Consider the following 21,548-nt stretch of genomic DNA (forward strand, 5'->3'; position numbering starts at 1 on the left):
ATGTGAGGATAGAGATTTGTCAGTGGGGTAAGAGAAAGTTGCAAAGAACAGATGAGTGAAATCAGAAATGAATCGGGGGAAAGTGGAGCGAGGGAAAGCGGATACAAACAGAGAGGTGCTGGGGAACGTGGACCAGGCCCCCCTCACATTACTCTCCTCTCCCCCTCCTCCTCCGCCCCTCACTGATGGCTTGGTAACTCCCACACAATTTATATGGAAATTTAAAGTGAAAGACTCCTGTCGATTAACAGACCAATAATACGTTAGTGACTTAGGCCAGAAAAAGCAATCTGAGGTTATGGTTTAGATTTTGGTTGAGGGAGAAAGTTCAATTCTCCGTGGAGTCACGGGGAATATTGTCGAGGCTGTAAGAGTCAAAAACACACGCTGGAGCTTGTTTTTATAAGATACAGAGAAAGTCTTCTCTGTATCTTCTGAGCATGAATTCATAAACGCCCTCCTCCTCTTCCTCCTCCTCCTCTTCCTCCTCCTCCTCTTCTTCTTCCTCTTCCTCCTCTTCTTCTTCCTCTTCCTTCTCCTCCTCTTCCTCCTCCTCCTCTTCCTCCTCTTCTTCTTCCTCTTCCTCCTCCTCCTCTTCCTCCTCCTCCTCTTCTTCTTCCTCTTCCTCCTCCTCCTCCTCCTCTTCTTCTTCCTTCTCCTCCTCCTCCTCCTCCTCCTCTTCCTCCTCCCCCTCCTCTTCCTCCTCCTTCTCCTCCTCTTCTTCCTTTTCCTCCTCCTCTTCCTCCTCCCCCTCCTCTTCCTCCTCCTCCTCCTCCTCTTCTTCCCCCTCCTCCTCCTCCTCCTCTTCTTCCCCCTCCTCCTCTTCCTCCTCCTCCTCCCCTTCCTCCTCCTCTTCCTCTTCTTCCTCCTCTTCCTCCTCCTCCTCCCCTTCCTCCTCCTCTTCCCCTTCCTCCTCCTCTTCCTCTTCCTCCTCCTCCTCTTCTTCTTCCTCTTCCTCCTCCTCCTCCTCCTCTTCTTCTTCCTTCTCCTCCTCCTCCTCCTCCTCTTCCTCCTCCCCCTCCTCTTCCTCCTCCTTCTCCTCCTCTTCTTCCTTTTCCTCCTCCTCTTCCTCCTCCCCCTCCTCTTCCTCCTCCTCCTCCTCCTCTTCTTCCCCCTCCTCCTCCTCCTCCTCTTCTTCCCCCTCCTCCTCTTCCTCCTCCTCCTCCCCTTCCTCCTCCTCTTCCTCTTCTTCCTCCTCTTCCTCCTCCTCCTCCCCTTCCTCCTCCTCTTCCCCTTCCTCCTCCTCTTCCTCTTCCTCCTCCTCTTCCTCAACTCTGAGATGCTGCTGCAGCTGGAAACGGTTCAAGCTTTTCTTTTATATCTCCATAAATAGAAAAAAAATCCTCTTTATACTGTTTGTACTGTAGAGTTACATGTTCTCCTGTAAATAAAGCTTCCCCATGATATGAGACACATGAAATACTATAAAACAAAATTAAAACATATTTTACACCTGGATACTTGCCACGAGATTGAGAACATATTTTATCCCTATGATCAACAGATACGGCGGCGACACGATCAAACGACTTGCTTCCATCTGACAGTTGACAAATTGTTTCCACTGACGAGGACGTCAACGGTCGACACTGCACGCCGGGGTCAGTGGGTCTGTTGTGCCAACAAGGCGGCGCGTGTCGCTCGAGACGAGCGCCCACGTCGTTCCAACAAGGACGATTACCTCCGACGCTCGCTCGGAATTAAAAAGCCTGATTACGGAGACTTGATTAATTGTCTGGAAAGCAAAGGACTATTAGGGAAAGAGCAAGTTAGATGTTGCTTTGGCCACGATGAATCTTCATGTTCTCATTCATGGCACATAAGAGAATTTCATCTTCTCATGGAGGAATTTGAATTTCATGATGCTTCTGCAGACAGTTGGTGGTAAGAACTCCTAAAGGCACATCGCCGTCCTCTCACAGTAAACGTTCTGTTACAGCAGGGGGCTTGTTCACAGATAAGCCGTTGTTCTGCCACAGCGTTCGTGCCCCAGTGACAAGGTTGCTCTTTATTCTTTTTGGGGTCAGGGGGGATGAGATTAGTGGAAGGAGGAAATGAATATGGCAGAAGTTAGGGCTACGAGTGTTCCTCCGTCGGGCGCGTGGCGCTGACAGGGCTCGTGTCTCCGGGAGATAAGTGACGTCGGTGCGGAGCAGGAGAGGATATTGGATCGGAGAATGACGAACAGCGTGTGGAGGAAGAGAACGTGGAAGGTTCGAAGGCTCTGAACCCTCAAAAACATTGTTGTCAAAGTGTGAGAAGTGTAATTGTACAGGTTCAAACAGTCCGTCGTGATCCGCCAGCATCGAGAACTCTTGAACGCTTACTGAAGGTTTTGGATTCTGTTTGAGGACTTTGTTCCATATTAATTCTTTGACCCTTAAACCGTCTCATTTCCTGTCTTATCTCTGATGTGTCCAATCGTCTCCGCCTGCCTGGTGAACATGGTCCCTGAGCTTCCCTTTGTCTGTGTCCCTTCATCTGTTCCTCGTGTTTCTCCCTGTGGATTACTCATTTTGGATGTTTGTCTTTTTTTCTTTATTGACTGGAAGTTTGTTTTGTTTGACATTTCAATTTAAATACACTCTTCATCCAAGCGTCTGCGTTTCGGTCCTGCTTCACAAAAACCACACACGTGCATCGTTTTCATAAGAAATCTCCTTGATTCTTGGGATTTGTAAAAGTAATACTTGTTGTTTTTATGTTTTGTGTATCGCTGCATGTAACAGCAGTGGAGTTTTTAGTCTTCTCACCTGGGACACTCTGATTACTATGAAGCAGCAGGTCAGATCCTAAAAAGCAGCAGCACTCCACCATCTGCTGTCCACTGTGCACTGAGTTAATAGACTTAGAGTTAATAGAATAGATCGAGACCAAATCGCCTCCGACTTCCAGACAACCAGAGCGGATTTCTTCTCACGGCTGCTGCAGCTGCCAGTGGGTTTTTATTATTATGATTATTACACATGAGTCTGTCCGGTGCAGTCGCTGCAGAGCCGAGGACCTGGCAGTTAGAACACGTGGAGTAAATGTCAGTGTGAGTTCGTGGACGCCTGATTTTCCTCTACTTGTCTTTCTGTTATACAGATCATCACGATATCAGAGTGGTGAGAAGAAATATGCCCCCCCTCTTCTCTGTGTCCCTGGTGATCGGTGTCACAGTCTAATGAAAACAGTGGAGTACACTGTGGAAGACACTCACTCGGGTCGGACAGGATGGAGTCGGTCTTGGGCAGAAACTGGTCACAGCGGATTCCCTGGTAGCCTTCTCGACACCTGGCGGGAAACAAAAGAACAAGAGGAGAATAAATGATGTGTCAGGGAGTCAGGTAGGAGCGCCGGGAAACAAATGCCACTACAACTGATGTGAATACAAGAGCTGCACATCAACCGCCTCCTCGCGTCACCAGACACACGTGAGCAGGGCCGGTCGTCGCCGAGGCCCCGAGCGGGGCGCGATGACAGACGGGGAATTAGTGGCGAGCGGATCTTTCTAGTGGCCTGAAACCAGCACAAAAAATCACAAAACAGGACGGCAGCAGAAATAAATCTGCTCTTCGTCTTCCTGGTCACGGGGAAGTCTTCACAGACTCACCTCCACCTGTCCAACAGGACCTATGCACAGACGCAAATCCTGTTTCTCCTCTGCCAGTGCAATCTAAAATGTTCTACGCTCATAGTTCACACGCACGCTTCTCCCTCTACTGTAAAGACTTCTGACCACCCAACGACCCACGTGACGCCCCGCGTGGTTTGTGAGCTGTTTCCCTTCATGCTCTCGATTAGATGAAGAAACATTCCACGGTTTCTGGACGGTCTGTCCTCCGCGACGATCGGGTATAATATTCAAAGTGCCGAATTTGATGGAGTGCCAGTCAGGCAATGATCATCAAGCAGCTAATGAAATCTGAAATGTGCTTCAGCGGCTCTTCAGAAAAAGGTCCGAGGAACGGGCGATGCTTTTTTGCGAAGATGTGTTTTTAATTAGCTCCGGCCCAATAAATATATACCCACACCGACATAAGGAAGTGTAACTGTCATATTTTCAGCGTGCAGTCTAATTGGACGCTTGGTTCTGTTGTGATATCAATATCCAGCCTCCGGCCGTTTGTCCTGCGTCTCTCTGTCCCTCTCGAGGAAAACACAAGTCTCACACGTTCAAGTGAAATACAGAGTTTAGCAACACAAGTAGCCTGAAACAAATGGGACCGACCACTTTATCTGCTCCATCTATCATTTGGTCACTTTCTGCAATTCATCCCGTTTCACTCACGCTCAATTTCCTCATCTCTCCAACCTGGAACCCTATTCCTCCCCTGTTTACCCCTGTGGGTTCCTTTTTTAAACGGCATCTGCTCTGACAAGCTGACAGCAGAGTAAATAATATTTACCGGTGCCGACGGCCCTGGATCGCCACCGCTCAGCCGCCACATTAGAAACCACCTCCCTCGTGCCGCCAACACAGTTGGGACTCGTCGGCGAGCGAGGGCGCATGTGGTGTTGGGACGTTGGTAGCAGATCCTTTGGGTTCTGTGGGTGTTCCCTCATTTCTGTGAAATCCACCCAGTCAAAATGAGGCCCAATGTCCCTGACCCTAACCCAGTGAATACAAGGTCTGCTTGGCGTCTGGTCTGCCACAATGTTTTGGCGGGTGGTTGAGCACTAGGACCCAGAGGTTTCCCAGCAGAACAGAATCCACGTTATCCAATTCACGTGTCTGTCGCGGCCGGTCACTTTTCGTCCGCCCGGATAGAAAACCCCCACCAGAGCTGAGCGTAGAGATGTAGCTTGACACATCAAAGATTTTGCTCTGTGCATATTGATAATGGCAACCCCCCCCCCCCCTTTTTTTAATCTTTCATCTACGGTGAGATTCAATTATTGAACCAGCTTCAGCAGGTGGGGACAGATGCTCCACTGCAGGTCAGGGGGCTCTTCAGTGCTGAGAGAGAAGAAGGGGCCGACGTGGTGAGAAGATTCTGAAAGACGACAAAGAATATTCCAACAACAATTCTAGTCCGCCATCGAATTGACATTCGAGACATTTTGGATTGTCAGAGACGGAAAGGCAAAGGTGGAATCATTAACTTTAATACGAGTGCGTTGCAGTTGGGCGAGTTTTCTCCAGGCTGTTGATATTGTCAAAGAGTCTCACCGGCTTTAATTAATGGTACAAATCACTGAGGGGGAGCCAACGTGCCATTAAAGCTGCTTGACTGTTATAAAATGTGACGAGTGCTCATACGTGTAAATCACAATCATAAAGACGCAGTTGTTCTATGGTAACTATGTGTGTGTGTGTGTGTGTGTCTGTGTGTGTGTGTGTGTCTGTGTGTGTGTGTGTGTGTGTGTGTGTTTGTGTGTGTGTGTGTGTGTGTGTGTGTGTGTCTGTGTGTGTGTGTGTGTGTGTGTGTGTGTGTTTGTGTGTGTGTGTGTGTGTGTGTGTGTGTGTGTGTGTGTGTGTGTGCGTGCGTGCGTGCGTGCGTGTGTGTGTGTGTCTGTGTGTCTGTGTGTGTGTGTGTGTGTGTGTGTGTGTGTCTGTGTGTGTATCTGTGTGTCTGTGTGTTTGTGTGTGTGTGTGTGTGTGTGTGTGCATATCTCACAGAGGCACAAAGCACCAGAGAGCAGGCTGTTGTACATTTCTGAACATGCCCCCTGGAGGATGATGAATTACTGCACAGGGAAGTGTGAAATCACGCGCCGACACATATGCACAGCAGAACGTGTCGGAGAGCGTGTCTTAGCATATACTGTGTGTGGGAACATGATGCACACGGTTTATACACCTGTGATGTAAACTTAACACTCGGCAGCGTCTGAGGAAGGATTGAACATGAGACTTGAGCCAACAGTGACAAAGGCCTGAATCATTAGTTGGATTCAGCTGCTTCATGAAGAGCACAGTCCATAATCCCAATGTTCTACTGGAGCGCTGCACTCATGGCGACTTCATTTAGTCCACGTTTCGGAGAGCAAAGTTTTATTTACAGTCATCAACACGCCCACAATTTTCCGTGGAGATTTTACTCGGACAGAAAGTTTCAGAAAATGTCCGGAGCAACATCTTGAGATGTTTGCGTTCTCACCCTCAGCCCCTCCCACTGAGCCCCTCCCACTGAGCCCCTCCCAGTGAGCCCCTCCCACTCAGCCCCTCCCACTGAGCCCCTCCCACTCAGCCCCTCCCACTCAGCCCCTCCCACTCAAAAGTTCCAGAAAAAGTTGGGACTTCCGTTCATGTCTGAGAGAAGCTTCCACAGTCACAGACCCACTGACTTTTTGGACGTTCTGAGCTTGAAATTGCTTCCTTCACTTCACTGCTCTCTCGGACTTGTTCCCATACGTCTGTGAACGTCTGCCCCGCCCCCTTGTGTGCTCCTGTTCCTCTTGGTCAGTTTGTGTGTTCATGTCTCTGGTTTTCCTTGTGGACTCTGCCGACCTGCCTACTAGGGCCTATAAACCTGTTAACTGTCTTTATTGCTTGCTGGAGACCTCAACACGCCCATGAGTGTCTCAGGACTCTAACCGGGATGTGAAGGATCTTTAACTGTTTTTAAGACTGCAAATTATACAAGCTGCAATCTCCTGTTATCTGCTTTTTCAACTCTCTACATTTGTGATATACTGATCTGTAGAACATCTTGCCCTGGCCCGAAAAAGACCAGGACCAAAGAAGAAAAGCAAACAAGAAGCTCCGTCCTCATGTCGTGACTCAGGACCCGGTCATGTTCTGCAGTGCTGTAAATTACACAATCTGTCCGATCCGGAGAGACTGGAACCTGGGAAATGAAGACGTATCGCTGAAACACCATTGTTACACTGCCGCAACATTCCTCATGTCCACCGAGCGCTTCCCTCAGACACTAAGGACGTGATACCAATAAAATATTGAGGCCATCGGCGGCGTCAAACATCAGAAGACATATCGCAGATCCGAGCGACCGCTTCATTCTCCGTGGCAGGGCGGACATTTCCGCCAATTTAATACAGAGCAGCCACACAGCGGCGTGCGGCTCGACGGCCTATTAGAAGAAAATATGCCACGGTGCTTTGGTCCGACTGTGGCGGGTCGGTCCGATGATCCTCACGTCCGGGGCCATTTTCTCCAAATGGAGTTCATTTCGGAGTAAAATGGCCGACAAACCTTCGGCTAACTGGCCCACAAATAACAACGAATGGCCGCGGAGAAGCGATGATTCGGCCACAAAACTTTTAATTAGAGTGGCTCAAGCGTCTCAATCTCCATTTGGTTCATTCTGGATTCACACTGTCTGCATAACGGCCGTTTATATTTAACCCGTTAAACACTTCACTGGTTCCTGTAAGTACGGACCAAGTGGCAAAGCAGCGCGACGTCACCCGGCGGTTGGGGAACTGACGCTCTCAAGCCTCGACTTCAGCATTTTGACCAACGCCATCTTGGTTTTTTAGAGTCATTAGTTTCTTTGATCCAATTCGACAATATCATCGCTACATTAACACAAAAGCAAATAAACTGTTCACAAAGTTCTAGATGAAATAAGGACAAATGAAAAAGAACAACCCGGGCGTAAGAGATATCCTCTCATGGTGTGATTTGTAATTTGGTTTTGACCGAAGATCATGAAGATTTAACAACAGTTTGTTACTGCGCGTGTCTTATGAAGCCCGATATCGTTTGAAGTATCAAATCCTCACGTAGTCCCACGCGTCTGCTCGGCTCTAATAGCAAGTCGCCGCTCAGAGGTTTGTTTTAATCAGACGTGCGGACGACCGAATGCAATCGACAGAACCCCCGGACTTCACAGGAGAGTCCTGAGATGATTACGTTCCCCCACTTCAATGACATTACATATCACGCGTTTCCATTCCTCACGTCATGTTTCTTACTGGGACAGAACATTGACGTGAAACTACTTTATACCAGGCTCGACGTGTGCGTCGCATGTGTGCAGGTACGGTGGGGTACGTTGTGCATGCGTGTTCATAACTGTTAGTATCCACGTGTCCTTGTAAAGTACTTGTGCATATGCATGTCCATGTGTGTGCGTCTGCTTGCTAAGGACCAAGGAGTCCAATTGCATCTGTAGCATGACAAACATCAGTTCCAGTACAACACTCGGACGAGTCATCATTTTTTATTCTTTAATGTTATTCTTTCTTTGCCTCTGGCAGATCTGAAATCGGAGCGATGAAAGTAAATAAGAGAAAGAAAGAAAAGGAGAGTGTTATTTCACCGACCAGTCCCTGGACAGACATGAACTGCGGCTGCTGCATTTATGGTCGGAGCTTTAACCCCCGAGGCCAAGGTGACCTGACAGGAGAAGTTTATCGTCGCGGCGGCTGGAAGTGACAGGACGGCAGATTACTCCTACTTGTTGCGTGTAACCAGTCAATTCAGACGTCCTCACCGGATGTATGGAGCATTCGCAGGAGTTATGGCTAAAGTCCACCTTTGTGGAACCTAAGGTGGACTCTACACAAAAAGTTCCTGTTGTTTTTACCGCTTGTTCTCGTGACCTCATTTCACTTCCCCGTTCCTCCATCGCGCCCTCGACACACCGCCTCACTTCTCTGCGTCAACCGACGGGAGGGAAGGAAAGACAACTGGGAGATGTTTGCATCGACCTCATCGCCATGTTACATAGGAGTGAACAGGGACAGCGGTATACAAATGTGAACTTTTCAGGTCACTGTGAAGTCCAGAAAAGTGAGGTCCAAGATTTCATCTCGGAGCATCGACTCTCTCACACGTTTGCTGCTAAAGATGCTTCTTGTGTCGTGTTCTAACTGCGGTTTCCGCCTCCGCAGAGTCATAATTACGAAAGTAGCTCTTGACTACACTTGGACATTTCATGGGGAAGAAGAACACGTTCCTTTTTAAGCAGAAATGTAAAAGTTGGTCAAACTGGATCTCGGGGGACTGATCAGGCCCGTGAACGTCTGTGCAGTCACGACCCAGAAGACTAAAGTTAGAGTCAAGTATTGAGTATATTTTTCTGAGAGTCATTTAGAAATATCCTATCATCAATGTATCTCCAATCATATCTATGATTCCATTCTCTAATCTCTCTTCTCTCATTTTTTTTTAATAAAACATGCCCCCTCCTCCTACTGAATGTTGCATAAACGCCACGGCGTCTGAATGCGTTGCCCTTTTCACCACCTCACCAAAAGACCTGCAGAAAACCTCCTCTCCATCTCTCATCTCCATCCCTCCTCTCCATCCCTCCTCTCCATCTCTCATCTCCATCCCTCCTCTCCATCTCTCATCTCCATCCCTCCTCTCCATCCCTCCTCTCCATCTCTCATCTCCATCCCTCCTCTCCATCTCTCATCTCCATCCCTCCTCTCCATCCCACCTCTCCATCCCTCCTCTACATCCCAACTCTCCATCCCTCCTCTCCATCCCTCCTCGCCATCCCTCATCTCCATCCCTCCTCTCCATCCCACCTCTCCATCCCTCCTCTCCATCTCTCCTCTACATCCCAACTCTCCATCCCTCCTCTCCATCCCTCCTCTACATCCTTTCTCTCCATCCCACCTCTCCATCCCTCCTCGCCATCCCACCTCTCCATCCCTCATCTCCATCCCTCCTCTCCATCCCACCTCTCCATCTCTCCTCTACATCCCAACTCTCCATCCCTCCTCTCCATCCCTCCTCTACATCCTTTCTCTCCATCCCTCCTCTCCATCCCTCCTCTCCATCCCACCTCTCCATCCCTCCTCTACATCCCTCCTCTCCATCCCTCCTCTCCATCCCACCTCTCCATCCCTCCTCTACATCCCTCCTCTCCATCCCACCTCTCCATCCCACCTCTCCATCCCTCCTCTCCATCCCTCACCTCCTTCCCTCCTCTCCATCCCACCTCTCCATCCTTTCTCTCCATCCCTCCTCTACATCCCAACTCTCCATCCCTCCTCTCCATCCTTTCTCTCCATCCCTCCTCTCCATTCCTCCTCTCCATCCCTCCTCTCCATCCTTTCTCTCCATCCCTCCTCTCCATCCCTCCTCTCCATCCCTCACCTCCTTCCCTCCTCTCCTTCCCTTACCTCCTTCCCTCATCTCCATCCTTTCTCTCCATCCCACCTCTCTATCCCTCCTCTCCATCCCTTGCCTCCTTCCACGGAGGCAGAAAGTTATGCTCAATAATTTACTGTTCCCTCTGGTCGCGGACCCCAAAATTAAAAGAAAAACACACCTCCCTCTCTGTGGTGAGTCTCATATTTTGTTCCTTTCTTTGAAACTACTTCTCATTTACTTCCAGCTCCAACTCACATATATCACTATAAATGTAGACCAAAGGTAGAACTGGGACAGGGGGGAAAAACAATTTATAGATGCCAGAGGAAGACGCATCTGAAATAATAATGAATTAATATAAAAAAATATGATCAGGCAGCCAGAAGGAAAGTGGAGCTGGAGTGGATCTATGTCTCCAGAGTGTCCTCTGCTAAAGGAGATAGCAGAGGAAGCACTGAAGCACCTTTCCTAAGCACTTCGAGAATCTGAACAGCTCTTATCGAAACTTCCTGAGCAAATTTGACAATTGGACTGTACCCCTGGTCACTGGATCGACCACCTCTCGATCCTTCACTGGCAGCGTAGACACTTAGCGATAATAACCACAATGTACAGCAACATAATCCAGAAGTGTCACCGCAGGAGGGAGAGAAAACAGAGGAACAGGAGGAAGTGGTGGGGGTCCTCACTGTTCACACACGGCTCTTCGTCACTACTGTAGAAGTCTGTCATGTCACAATCCCTCTGTCTGACGCACTGATCTCGATTGAGGCTGGAAACACCATCAACGGCGAGATAACGCCCTTAATATCTAAACTCTCATCTCTTTCCCATTCTGCCCCCCCTCTGATTCTCTCCACGTCTTTTCTCTTTCTCACCTTATGAATATTAACACTTCATCACTCAGACTACTTATCTCGGTGCTTAATAATCCCCCCCCCCCCCAGTCATTTTGATACGATGGTTTGTTCTCTGTCGACGGGGGATTCGGGGGGAATTCTGTATCTCTTCATTATATCTGAATGAACACTGAGGTACTTAGATCGATTGAATTAGCTGTTATCTCTGCCAGTGACAAGCAGAAACTCTTCTTTTTTTTTTTACCTCCTCAAACTCGGCAACAGGGACAATGTAGAAAACACATGAACGCACACAAGACTCAGCGTCCAAGGAGGTCGATAAGACGTTTACGTCCACTTTAGACTTTTGTCCAGCGCCATCATGGGTTTTTGAAGCCTGAAGTAGGCCACACCCCCCTGCTCCTGCAAAAATAAGGCGGAGCAGGGGGGTGTGGCCTGACTGGGCCACGTCCACCTGCGCCCTGCACCCATTGGACGGTACCAGCTGTCCAGGACAGGTTAAGGAAATGTTTGCTATAACTCTCATATGAATTCTAATTTGCCTTATCATCTGTTATAACACTCTGTTTTACCTAAGAGGTGATCTAATGTTGCGGTTTGCCTTCACGGGGAGATCAGGATTTTATTCATCCAAACCGAGGTACAGCCTTGTGCTTGACATAACGTAGTCTCGCTAAGTTTACACTCACATCGTCTCATGGCACTGATGTATCTCATTGTTCTGCAGCACAAAGTTTGCAAACAATACGAGAGCCACGAAAATATGACCGGCTGGATTCAAAACTTCATAACTACAGTAGGACGAAGCTGCTTTAAATGGAGCACTTGAATGCAGCATCACACTCACACACACTCACACACACTCACACACACACACACACACACACACGCTGAATGCCAATTATTTCTGCAGAGAGGGGGGCGTCGTCCACGTGGGACCCAGGGAATGTGAAGCAAATGCTGGCAAGACAAAACAGATGTTGTGATTTTTAAAAATTTATTTACCAGGCAAACAATGTCAGAAATTAAAAAATAAAGACGACTTTGTTTAAGAAAGTCACACCAGTTCCCACACGATGATATTATAACTGTAATTTGTCTTGTGAAAATGTTCAGCGCTCGTTCATCTTCTAGAAAAACCTTCACCGGATTGGAACCTTGCCTTGGCTCCTTTTGTGATGCAGACGATCAATCATGGAGAAAAACCTATCTGATCAATGTAATCCATATAATGGGCCTCTATCAAGACCCATTACCAACAGGTAGTAAGGACGAATGTCGGTTTAATGAAAAACACAGCCCGAGGCTACAGGAGGGGGATTATATTATTACCAATTTTCTGAGGATTATTACCCCACGGCGATGATTAAGGACTTTGACGCACGCTGTTGCCGATAAGCCTGAGAGATAGATGTCAAAACCATGATTAAAAACAATTATTATCCCAGCAAAAAAAGTCTGCCCGGCTCCTGAGCCATCGCGTCTGACAGGTGATTCATTTCAGCTGACGGGGTTTGGTTTCTAAATTTTTCTTTCTTCTTTTTTCATTTTTCTTTTCTTCTCAACCAGACAAAAGACAAAAGTTAAGTTAGATGTGAGAGGAGCACAAAGGGAAACGCTGATGAGGACTGACGCGGCAGGAAGAGCTCCAGCAGAGGAACCTGGCGGGGGCAGCGCTCCCCCAGACCCAGACGACCTCTGGCCTCGTCTGAGGTCGTCGTCCTCCACGTGAACTCCCAAACCAAAAAGCAGCGTTTGCTTCCGTGGACACGTGACGTCTGTGGTTTCAAAGTGTGTCCGCAGCAGGAAGAAGAGAACGAAAGGAATTTAACAAAAAGGGGCTTTGGGTATTTGGACTCTTATCTGAAATTAAACCCGACGGCGCTGTTGTGCTGCAGAAAAAAACCCTTGACACAGTTTGATGCGACGTACAGAAGCTGCTACTGAGCATTCAGTGTTTACACACGTCTACTGTATGTACTGTATGTGCTGTATGTGCTGTATGTACTGTATGTACTGTATGTGATGTATGTACTGTATGTGCTGTATGTACTGTATGTGCTGTATGTACTGTATGTGATTTATGTACTGTATGTACTGTATGTGATGTATGTACTGTATGTGCTGTATGTACTGTATGTGCTGTATGTACTGTATGTGATGTATGTACTGTATGTGCTGTATGTGCTGTATGTACTGTATGTGATGTATGTACTGTATGTACTGTATGTGCTGTATGTACTGTATGTGATGTATGTGCTATTAATGCTATACTTAAAAATTGGACAGGCAAATATGATGGCTTTTGTAAATATTCTGGACAACGTAAAGTAGTGTCTGGTCATCACCGACAGGATTATCACTTCTCCTGGGCGAATAATAAAAAGCTGTCATTCTTCAGAAAGTGTAACCACTGATATTAATAACTACTGCGTTTCATGTTTCTGTTGAAGAGAATTTTTTCTTTCTGGAGTTATTTCACAAGAAAACATGTAATGATTATTATTATTTTGAAGCCAAGAGTTTATTGTAGTAACAGCAGCACTTTAGACAAAAAAAAATGAATAAAACAAAATTATTGGTAAAATCACCAGGGCTCTGTGTCGTGCAGGAATGTTAGAATTTGAGATTGGAAAAGGCAAATATTATGGCTTTTGTAAATATTGTGCAAGACAAGCAAACAGAAATATTCTGGCCAAGTCTCCCTCCTTGGCAAATAACTCCAGATGAATACAAATGTCTGCCGCTGAGATACACGGGACATCAGATTCCTCAGACAACTGCTCAGGACAGTGAATTATGAAAGGCAGTTATCAGGTGTGTTCATGGTTCTGGAGAGAGAATCACTGAGAAGCTCTCATGCCGACAACAGGCATTGGAATATTCTTAATCTGGTGTCACCTTCAGATGACACCTGAGATACTAACATATTTTCTAAGTATCCAAATGCTGATATGAAGACTAATGCCTGCGAGAGTTTGTTGGAGACGGAACAAGAACACGACGACCAGCAGAGGAAAGAAAACAGGAGGTGAGTTCACGTCCTGAATGAAGAAGAAGAAGAGACGACAGATTCAGGAAACGATGAAATAATTCCAATAATCCTGAACAACGATACGTTGAAGACGACAAGGAGGACGGTTAGTGGAGGGAACTCGCTGCAACCACAAAATAAGCAAAAATGAAACTTCGCAAAAATGAAACCTCAAAATGTCAACAGCAACACTTAGAGGGGGACAAGAGCGAAGGCAGAGGAAATAATCACTACATTGCAGGAAAAAGGCCTTTACACAAGACGTCCGCGGTGCCGCAGGACTGGAAACAGGTTGACGTGACCCGAACGGACTCGAGGAACAGACCCGAGGAACAGACCCCTAGGAACAGACCCGAGGAACAGACCCGAAGAACAGACCCGAAGAACAGACCCGAAGAACGGACCCGAAGAACGGACCCGAAGAACGGACCCGAAGAACGGACCCGAGGAACAGACCCGAGGAACAGACCCGAGGAACAGACCCGAAGAACAGACCCGAAGAACGGACCCGAAGAACGGACCCGAGGAACAGACCCCTAGGAACAGACCCGAAGAACGGACCCGAAGAACGGACCCGAGGAACAGACCCGAGGAACAGACCCGAAGAACGGACCCGAGGAACGGACCCGAAGAACGGACCCGAGGAACGGACCCGAGGAACGGACCCGAAGAACGGACCCGAGGAACAGACCCGAGGAACAGACCCGAAGAACAGACCCGAAGAACGGACCCGAGGAACGGACCCGAGGAACGGACCCGAAGAACGGACCCGAAGAACGGACCCGAGGAACAGACCCGAGGAACAGACCCGAAGAACAGACCCGAAGAACAGACCCGAAGAACGGACCCGAGGAACGGACCCGAGGAACGGACCCGAGGAACGGACCCGAGGAACAGACCCGAAGAACGGACCCGAAGAACGGACCCGAGGAACGGACCCGAAGAACAGACCCGAGGAACAGACCCGAAGAACAGACCCGAGGAACAGACCCGAGGAACGGACCCGGCCTCGACGGACTCATCGCGTTCTTCAGGGGATTGGGGGAAGAAACGCTGCCACGAAAACAATCTGTTTTGTTCAGACAGCAGTTGTTCAATCAAAGTTTTCTACGTGACACAAAGTTGAGGCATCACATAGGAGAGGTTCAAAATCCACGATGGTCGGTCAATACATCATTGTGTATGAAATGATTTCCAATCACAAATGCAACTTCCTTTGCATAAACAAATTCACAGTTATGGGAAAAGGGATTTGGGACTCGAGTGGTGTTCGGGGAAATCATGTGGTAATAGGCCAATAAATCACCCTGACATCAATTCTATACAAGCTCTTTGTGCAAAGCTTCTTTCACTCGCAGGAGTTTTACATCCTTTGTTGTTGTTGGTTTTTCTTATTAAAGTCAATTTTCACGTCAACAGCCTCATGACGCTCAGCTGCTCCATCGGAACTCAAATGTAATCTGTTCATTATCGGTTGATTCACTTCTTGTGCTCGGCTGTTTGAGTCAAAGGAATTATTCTGATTAACTGGAGGAATAAGAAAAAATCGTACAATAACATTACGCATACAAAGTCAATGCAGAGACGCAAGTTTCTCGTGTTCACTTGCGTTATTTGATATTTGATCATTTGTGCTCATTCACATTATTCGTTGCACTAACTGCACTTAAATAGCAACTGGTGTCAAGACGCTCGAGCTGCCCACCGGGGAGGAAATGTCAAATGATGAACGAAAGGTAACAAAGATATTCTACATTTTTAGTTCCAACTTCCAGTCTGTAATCCAGTAACACTGTCTCAGACCTCCAGTCAAATACTTCACACTCAACACACGTCAGAATCATACATGCATATCTGGCAATGTGTTAATATCTGTAAGCCAATACCAAATAATCTTCTGTTTATTTGTAAAAGTATGAGACGTCTGATTCATAAATCCTGTGGGTTTATGGTGGAAACAGACATCCATCACGAGTGTTCCGACGCATCTCTTCCCCCGACCCGTCTTCTCGAGTGCACCGTGTCAATTTGACAAGGAGGGGAAGGAAGAGGCGGATGTAGGGAGACGGTACGTGACGTGAACGCACAAGGTTCCATCCCCGTCCATGTACATGTTGTACAGGAGAGAGAGAGAGAGCCGGGTGGCAGCTGTAATATTAATCAGGCAGGTGCAGCAACATTACACTGGCGATTAAGAGTGTGGTCAATTTGCCGAGCGTCGCCCGAGGCCGCGAGCGACGGAGAGACAAAGGGCGGAAAAAAAGGTGGACGACTAGTTGTGAAGCCGAGCGAGAAGACGAAGAGATGAGGTACAAAAGGAAGAGATTGTGCAGAGCAGGTGGGAGAGAGATCTGAGGGGAGAGGGAACGTTGCGTAGTCGCGAGTCTTGAAAAGGATTTATCACTAATCCCTCCAGCGATCGTCAGCTCGCCGTGATCTCCGCCGCCGCGCCAGTCAATCACAGAACAATGCCATATGTTAATAAAATGCAGCCGGCGTGACACATTCCACAGATATTTCTTTTTTCCTCGCGGCGCGTTGAAGTCGTCGGCTGATGGATGACTTGAACTGGCGTAGCAAAGAAGCAGATGCCTCTGGATGCACCACAGATAATAAGAAAGGCTTGTGTACAGTAAGAGGGTTTCTTCCTGGTTCTTCAGCTGCAATGCTCCAAAAAGTAGGGCGACCCCCGACCAGCTGGTCATAAACGTATGAATCCTTATCATACAAGGACTAAGTCAATACCTCGTCAAACTTCACAGATACGGGACGGTCTACTTTTTCTTCAACGTGCCGAACCCGCCGACGACAACCAGCGGAGCACAGGAAGTGGAACGCATGAACGAAGACCACGGGACAACATGAGCGTCGCAACATCAGCGAGAACTACGAGACGCTCCCGCAGAAATCCGTGGGAAGTCGCCCGGAGGATGCAGAGCAGGAGGGATGGGTTCGACAGAGGAGACTGACGGAGAGACGGGTGTATCTCCCGTCTGCCACCACGGACAAGACGAGACGGACGAGCTCGCGGCAGGAAAACAACCTGGATCTCATCTCCACCATCGACAGCTCCCAGACAGGACGGAGCGGCCCGGGATATTGATCTGTTCGCCGGGGGGGGTGGGGGTTGTGTTCCTGTGGCGTCCCGGGGAGTTCTCACGCACCATCTCGGCAGTTGTTTACATCCAATCCTCCGATAACCTTGACGACCACATGTGACGTCATCCACGCGTTTCAACCAGACTCCAGACTTCATCTGCGACACGTTTACTGCCTGGAGCTGCGGATTCTTCTACTATTCCTCTCTATCTACTGTGTTGCACAATTGGACCAAAACCACTTTCATGCTACATATCCTGCTCTCTACCTTCCTCTCCTGTTTCCAGCTGGATGTGTTTAACTAGATTTAAATTGATGAAGTGATTTGTGGCATCTTCATGGCACTAATGGATTCTGTGAAGCCAACTCGCACGTTGGTGCGTCGTCCCTTCCGCCTTGGAGTTGGAGTTTGAACTCTCGGTTAGTGTCAGAGCATTTAAAAGGGAGCAGACACAGTGGGAATTCCACTGGGGAACTACTGGTGGACACGGAATGAGCTTCTTGTCAAGAATTCAGACGCATTTCAGTCACTCTGAGATGTGTTGCCGGGGTCGGAACGAGCTCTGGGGCCCCGGGGGGCATCAGGGGTGTAGATGAACAGCGCTGTGTGTGTGTGTGTGTGTGTGTGTGTGTGGCCGTGATGACTTTGGCTCTGTCACACCAAGGTCTCCGGTCTAACTCTACTATAATGAGCCTGTCAGCACAGTGTGAGCCATAGGAGATCGGCTGGCCCCCATCAACCCAGTTTCACAGTTCCACAGTCAAGGATGAGCAGCTCGGTGTGTGTGTGTGTGTGTGTGTGTGTGTGTGTTTATGAGTGGTGGAATTATCTATTGTCGCATTTCTTTTCTTCTTAGCATCCCCCAGACACAAATGCTCCTTTTGACTTTCATCCGGAGCGACGCCCGTCGTACCAGCACTTGGGTCAGTTGTCTCAGTGTTGACCATTTGTGAGATTTTGCAATTTCTTCCCCCAAAAAATATTGTTAAACTTGTTAAGGAAAAATAGTCTATTTTGGGACTTCTTTCAGGACTCAAACCAATTTCCTGCGTCGACTGTGAGTCGCTTCCAAAAGGCGTCTGCAGTTGGTGTCCGGGGAGAAAGAAAGTTGCAGCTCATGAGCTATAACTGCACAGGCAAGCAGCAATACTGACAAAGAATCTCCAATAACAGAACCTTTCCAAGACCGTATACGCTTCCTCAACTCGTTTTACTCCCACTGGAATGTCCGACATGTTATGGTTATCTTTTCTTTAATGCTGACACAAATCATTTTCCCCAAGATAAAAAACAATCACAAAAACCTAAAAACATGATCTCCTCCACGCTAGTAGAACACTATTCCATGTGCACGTGCACACGCGTGTCTTTTGCCATGAAGCCTCCGTGATCTCCTGTTAACTGCCGTCGTAAACAAGCACCTGCCACACGTGAGCCTCGGCCACGGAGGACCGGCGGCGTCCGGCGCCGAGTGGAATCCATAATTAGACGCCTCCTCTGCCCGCGGGCGTTTGTCTCCGACAGAGAAGGTAGAGTCAAACGCCAAATGCATGTGACCTTCTGCTAAACCTGGAGCTTTACTGTCCACCAGAGACACATTTCACCGCCCCCGGAAAAGACGGACAAGAAGACGGACGGGATACTGAGGCGGGGCAGAAACTGCTGACGGGCTCCGCGGCCGCACGGATTCAAACACATAACCTGCTAATGTAGTAAAGGCCAGTATTTATATATATATATATATATATATATATATATATATATATATATATATATATATATATATATATAAACTCTCTCAAGTACTGTTTGAAAAGTGTAAAAGAGGCGAGCAGCTCCTTTCAACCGGTGAGATGGTCAGGCCGTGAGGTGCCAAGACATATTTCTTGAAAATGATTGGACAACCATGGCCCCTATTTCTACAACAAATTACAGGTGTTCAAAGGGGGGAAATGGACGGAGCTTCCACCTCCTTCCTCCGCAGCTCTCGCACTTTCTCACTTCTGGCTGCAATCGGCCGGAAATTCTGCATGTGTGCGACCGGCAGCGACGGCGGAGGAGGTGCTGCACCTGAAGATGTAGGAGGAAGCTGGAGAACCTGGACAGAACCCAGGCAGAAAGGCCCCGCTGGTTGGGTGGTCCGAACCAGTATAGGTGATGATATTGAATCTGAAGAGTACGGTCCAAGCCCTATATGATACGTCATACGTGTTTGAAACCTAGTCGTGCTCAAGGAGACTGAATAGTGTAAATTATCAGCCCAGCATTCGTGACGTTTTGCCTTATTACTCCCTGATTTCTCTCGGAATAGTCGTAATATCCTTCAGCTCGTTTGATTGCGTTACATTTCTGAACTCCGATCTCACCTCAGTTATTGCTCCTCCGCGCTCTGAACACCGTGTGACTGACTGATGCTCTGCAGTTAACAATGACAACTGCACGGGACACAGGGACGTTCCCAAATACTGCCCTGGTTTCAGTATTCAAGGACGATTTCCTCGGAGCTGCTGCGGGATAACAGGCTATGATCATCATCATCATCATCATCATCATATCGCCGTCACATGTACTAGAACGACACACACTAACGCACCCACGCGATCACTAATCCACTGGAGCGCTGACTGAGATGTAGCATCGTGTGCGTGAGTTTGATGAGAAGTCACTAGTTTGATCATCACAACGCAGTCGATCCAGAACACTGTCCTGTTCACCGTTTGTGCAAAGCGAGTCACGGCTAATTCGGGGGCACACGCGCCGTCCCACAGTCGTCGCTGGTAACCGTGTCAGCGTGGCACGCGTTGGAGAGAGAGGCACTGGAATATAGAAGAGCGGTTGGTGGAAGGTTGCCAGGTTGCATGGCACCTGGTGAAGGTATTCTGGCAGAGCAAATTAGTTTCTGTGTCACACAGCAGCCAGACAGGGTGTGTTGAAAAGAACTGGTGTGTGTGTGTGTGTGTGCGTGTGTGAGCTGGACAGACACATGAAGGAGAGGCAGGAATGGTCCAGTCTTCTCATGAGTGATTGGCAGTAAGTGGCATTCCCTCGCGGGGCGACAGACTGGTCCTCATCAGCCTCCGTCCAGGCCTCAGGACCTCCCTGACACAGTTTACTTCACGTCACACTGAGACCCCCCCCCCCCCCCCCCCCCCCCCCCCCCCCAACGTGGACTCCGTCACCCTCCTTCACTCCCATCACAATGCTTGAACAATAGCTATTGGTCGTCACAAGCCGCAGGCGCAGACGACCCGTGTGGTCCGTTTGTGCCGTAGGACGGTCGCCTACGGAGACAACACAATCACGTCGAACGCAATCAAAAGCTTTGTCCTAACTTATGAAACACATACACACAAACAGTAAAGTCATCTGGAATAATAAGTTGACTACCAAACGTTTACTTCCACTTTGGTTTCTGGCATCGGTTGCAGATATGATCAGTCCCACGTCTTCCGTATATGTTTTCTTCCTCGGCCAGCGTGTGCAGCCACATTATTAGTTCACACAGCATGCAGCGCGTTTAGGTGGTTAAATTATAATTACAATGATGAAGTGTATCTCTGCTGTAATTACCCATGTATGTCTGGGAAACATTTTTTATTACCCTCATTGAAATCTTATTTATTTTTTAAGTGTATTGAATGCAACTATAAAAAAGGCAAAAATACCCAGCACCCTGCCGCTCTGGCTTTCTGCTTTAATATAGAAACAGAGATGGATTTTTGCTTTATTACACTTTCCATAAAAGCCGATGGCACTTTAGCAAACTTGAAGCTCAAGTCTCCTCTTTACCAAAAGACAGAAACATTCGATGAATAGGACAAAACACAACATAACTACAATGTGATCAAAATGTACTTTTCTTTAGAACTTGGAGACGAGCTCGTCTGCGTCATTCGTCAGCTGGAATGAAAGAAAGCCTGATCCTCTTTTTCAGAATTTACAGCAATGTCACGTTTTATTGCAAAGACATCGGCCGTTTTCATAAACGTCGTGAGGAGTTCATTTTCGTCTGACACATCAACTTTGAAGGGGGCAATTTATCTTCCCTTCATGTGGTTGAAGCCCCGAAAGGTCTTAAAAAGAAACGACAGACGTATCTTTCAAGTGCCTTTTAATAGAAAATTCCATAATTGTTTCCATGGAAACAACACAGTGAGCCCTCACCCCCCCTCCTTCCACGGTACACAGCAGATGTCAACGACTGTGTGTGTGTGTGTGTGTGTGTGTGTACACGTCATTTCATTATTTATCTCTCTCCATACTCAACATTTGATGGCCAGAGACAAAAATCAATAGCACACGAGTCTATTAAAGTTTCTATTGTTGTCGGTGTCCAGAGGCCGCAGCGCCGGAATTTTCTTCTAAATTTTATTATGTGCAACATGAAATATTGTGCGCCGGAGCTGTTGTTATTGCGGAGCCGAGGTTATTTCTGTCCTAGCGAGCATCTTCCCAGTCTGTTCACGGAGCATAGATCACTTAAACCCTCTTTAGAAATGGCACCGAGAACCAGCTAATAAAATTCCCATCACACCTCTTTTTACAGCGTCTACA

General features: G+C 47.9%; 1 protein-coding gene across 4 annotated transcripts in view; it reads right to left on the reverse strand.

The window, feature by feature from the left end:
• The window catches only part of LOC118283920 (pro-neuregulin-3, membrane-bound isoform), a 263,337-nt gene that overhangs the window by 45,161 nt on the left and 196,628 nt on the right, over positions 1–21,548 (reverse strand). For all 4 annotated transcript variants that reach the window (XM_035606367.2, XM_047335184.1, XM_035606366.2 and 1 more), the window contains one exon: positions 3,203–3,276. In XM_035606367.2, the coding sequence (XP_035462260.1) occupies positions 3,203–3,276 (74 nt within the window). The remainder of the gene's footprint in view (positions 1–3,202; positions 3,277–21,548) is intronic.

The sequence above is a fragment of the Scophthalmus maximus genome, chromosome 10 (assembly GCF_022379125.1).
Source record: "Scophthalmus maximus strain ysfricsl-2021 chromosome 10, ASM2237912v1, whole genome shotgun sequence".
Taxonomy (NCBI): domain Eukaryota; kingdom Metazoa; phylum Chordata; class Actinopteri; order Pleuronectiformes; family Scophthalmidae; genus Scophthalmus; species Scophthalmus maximus.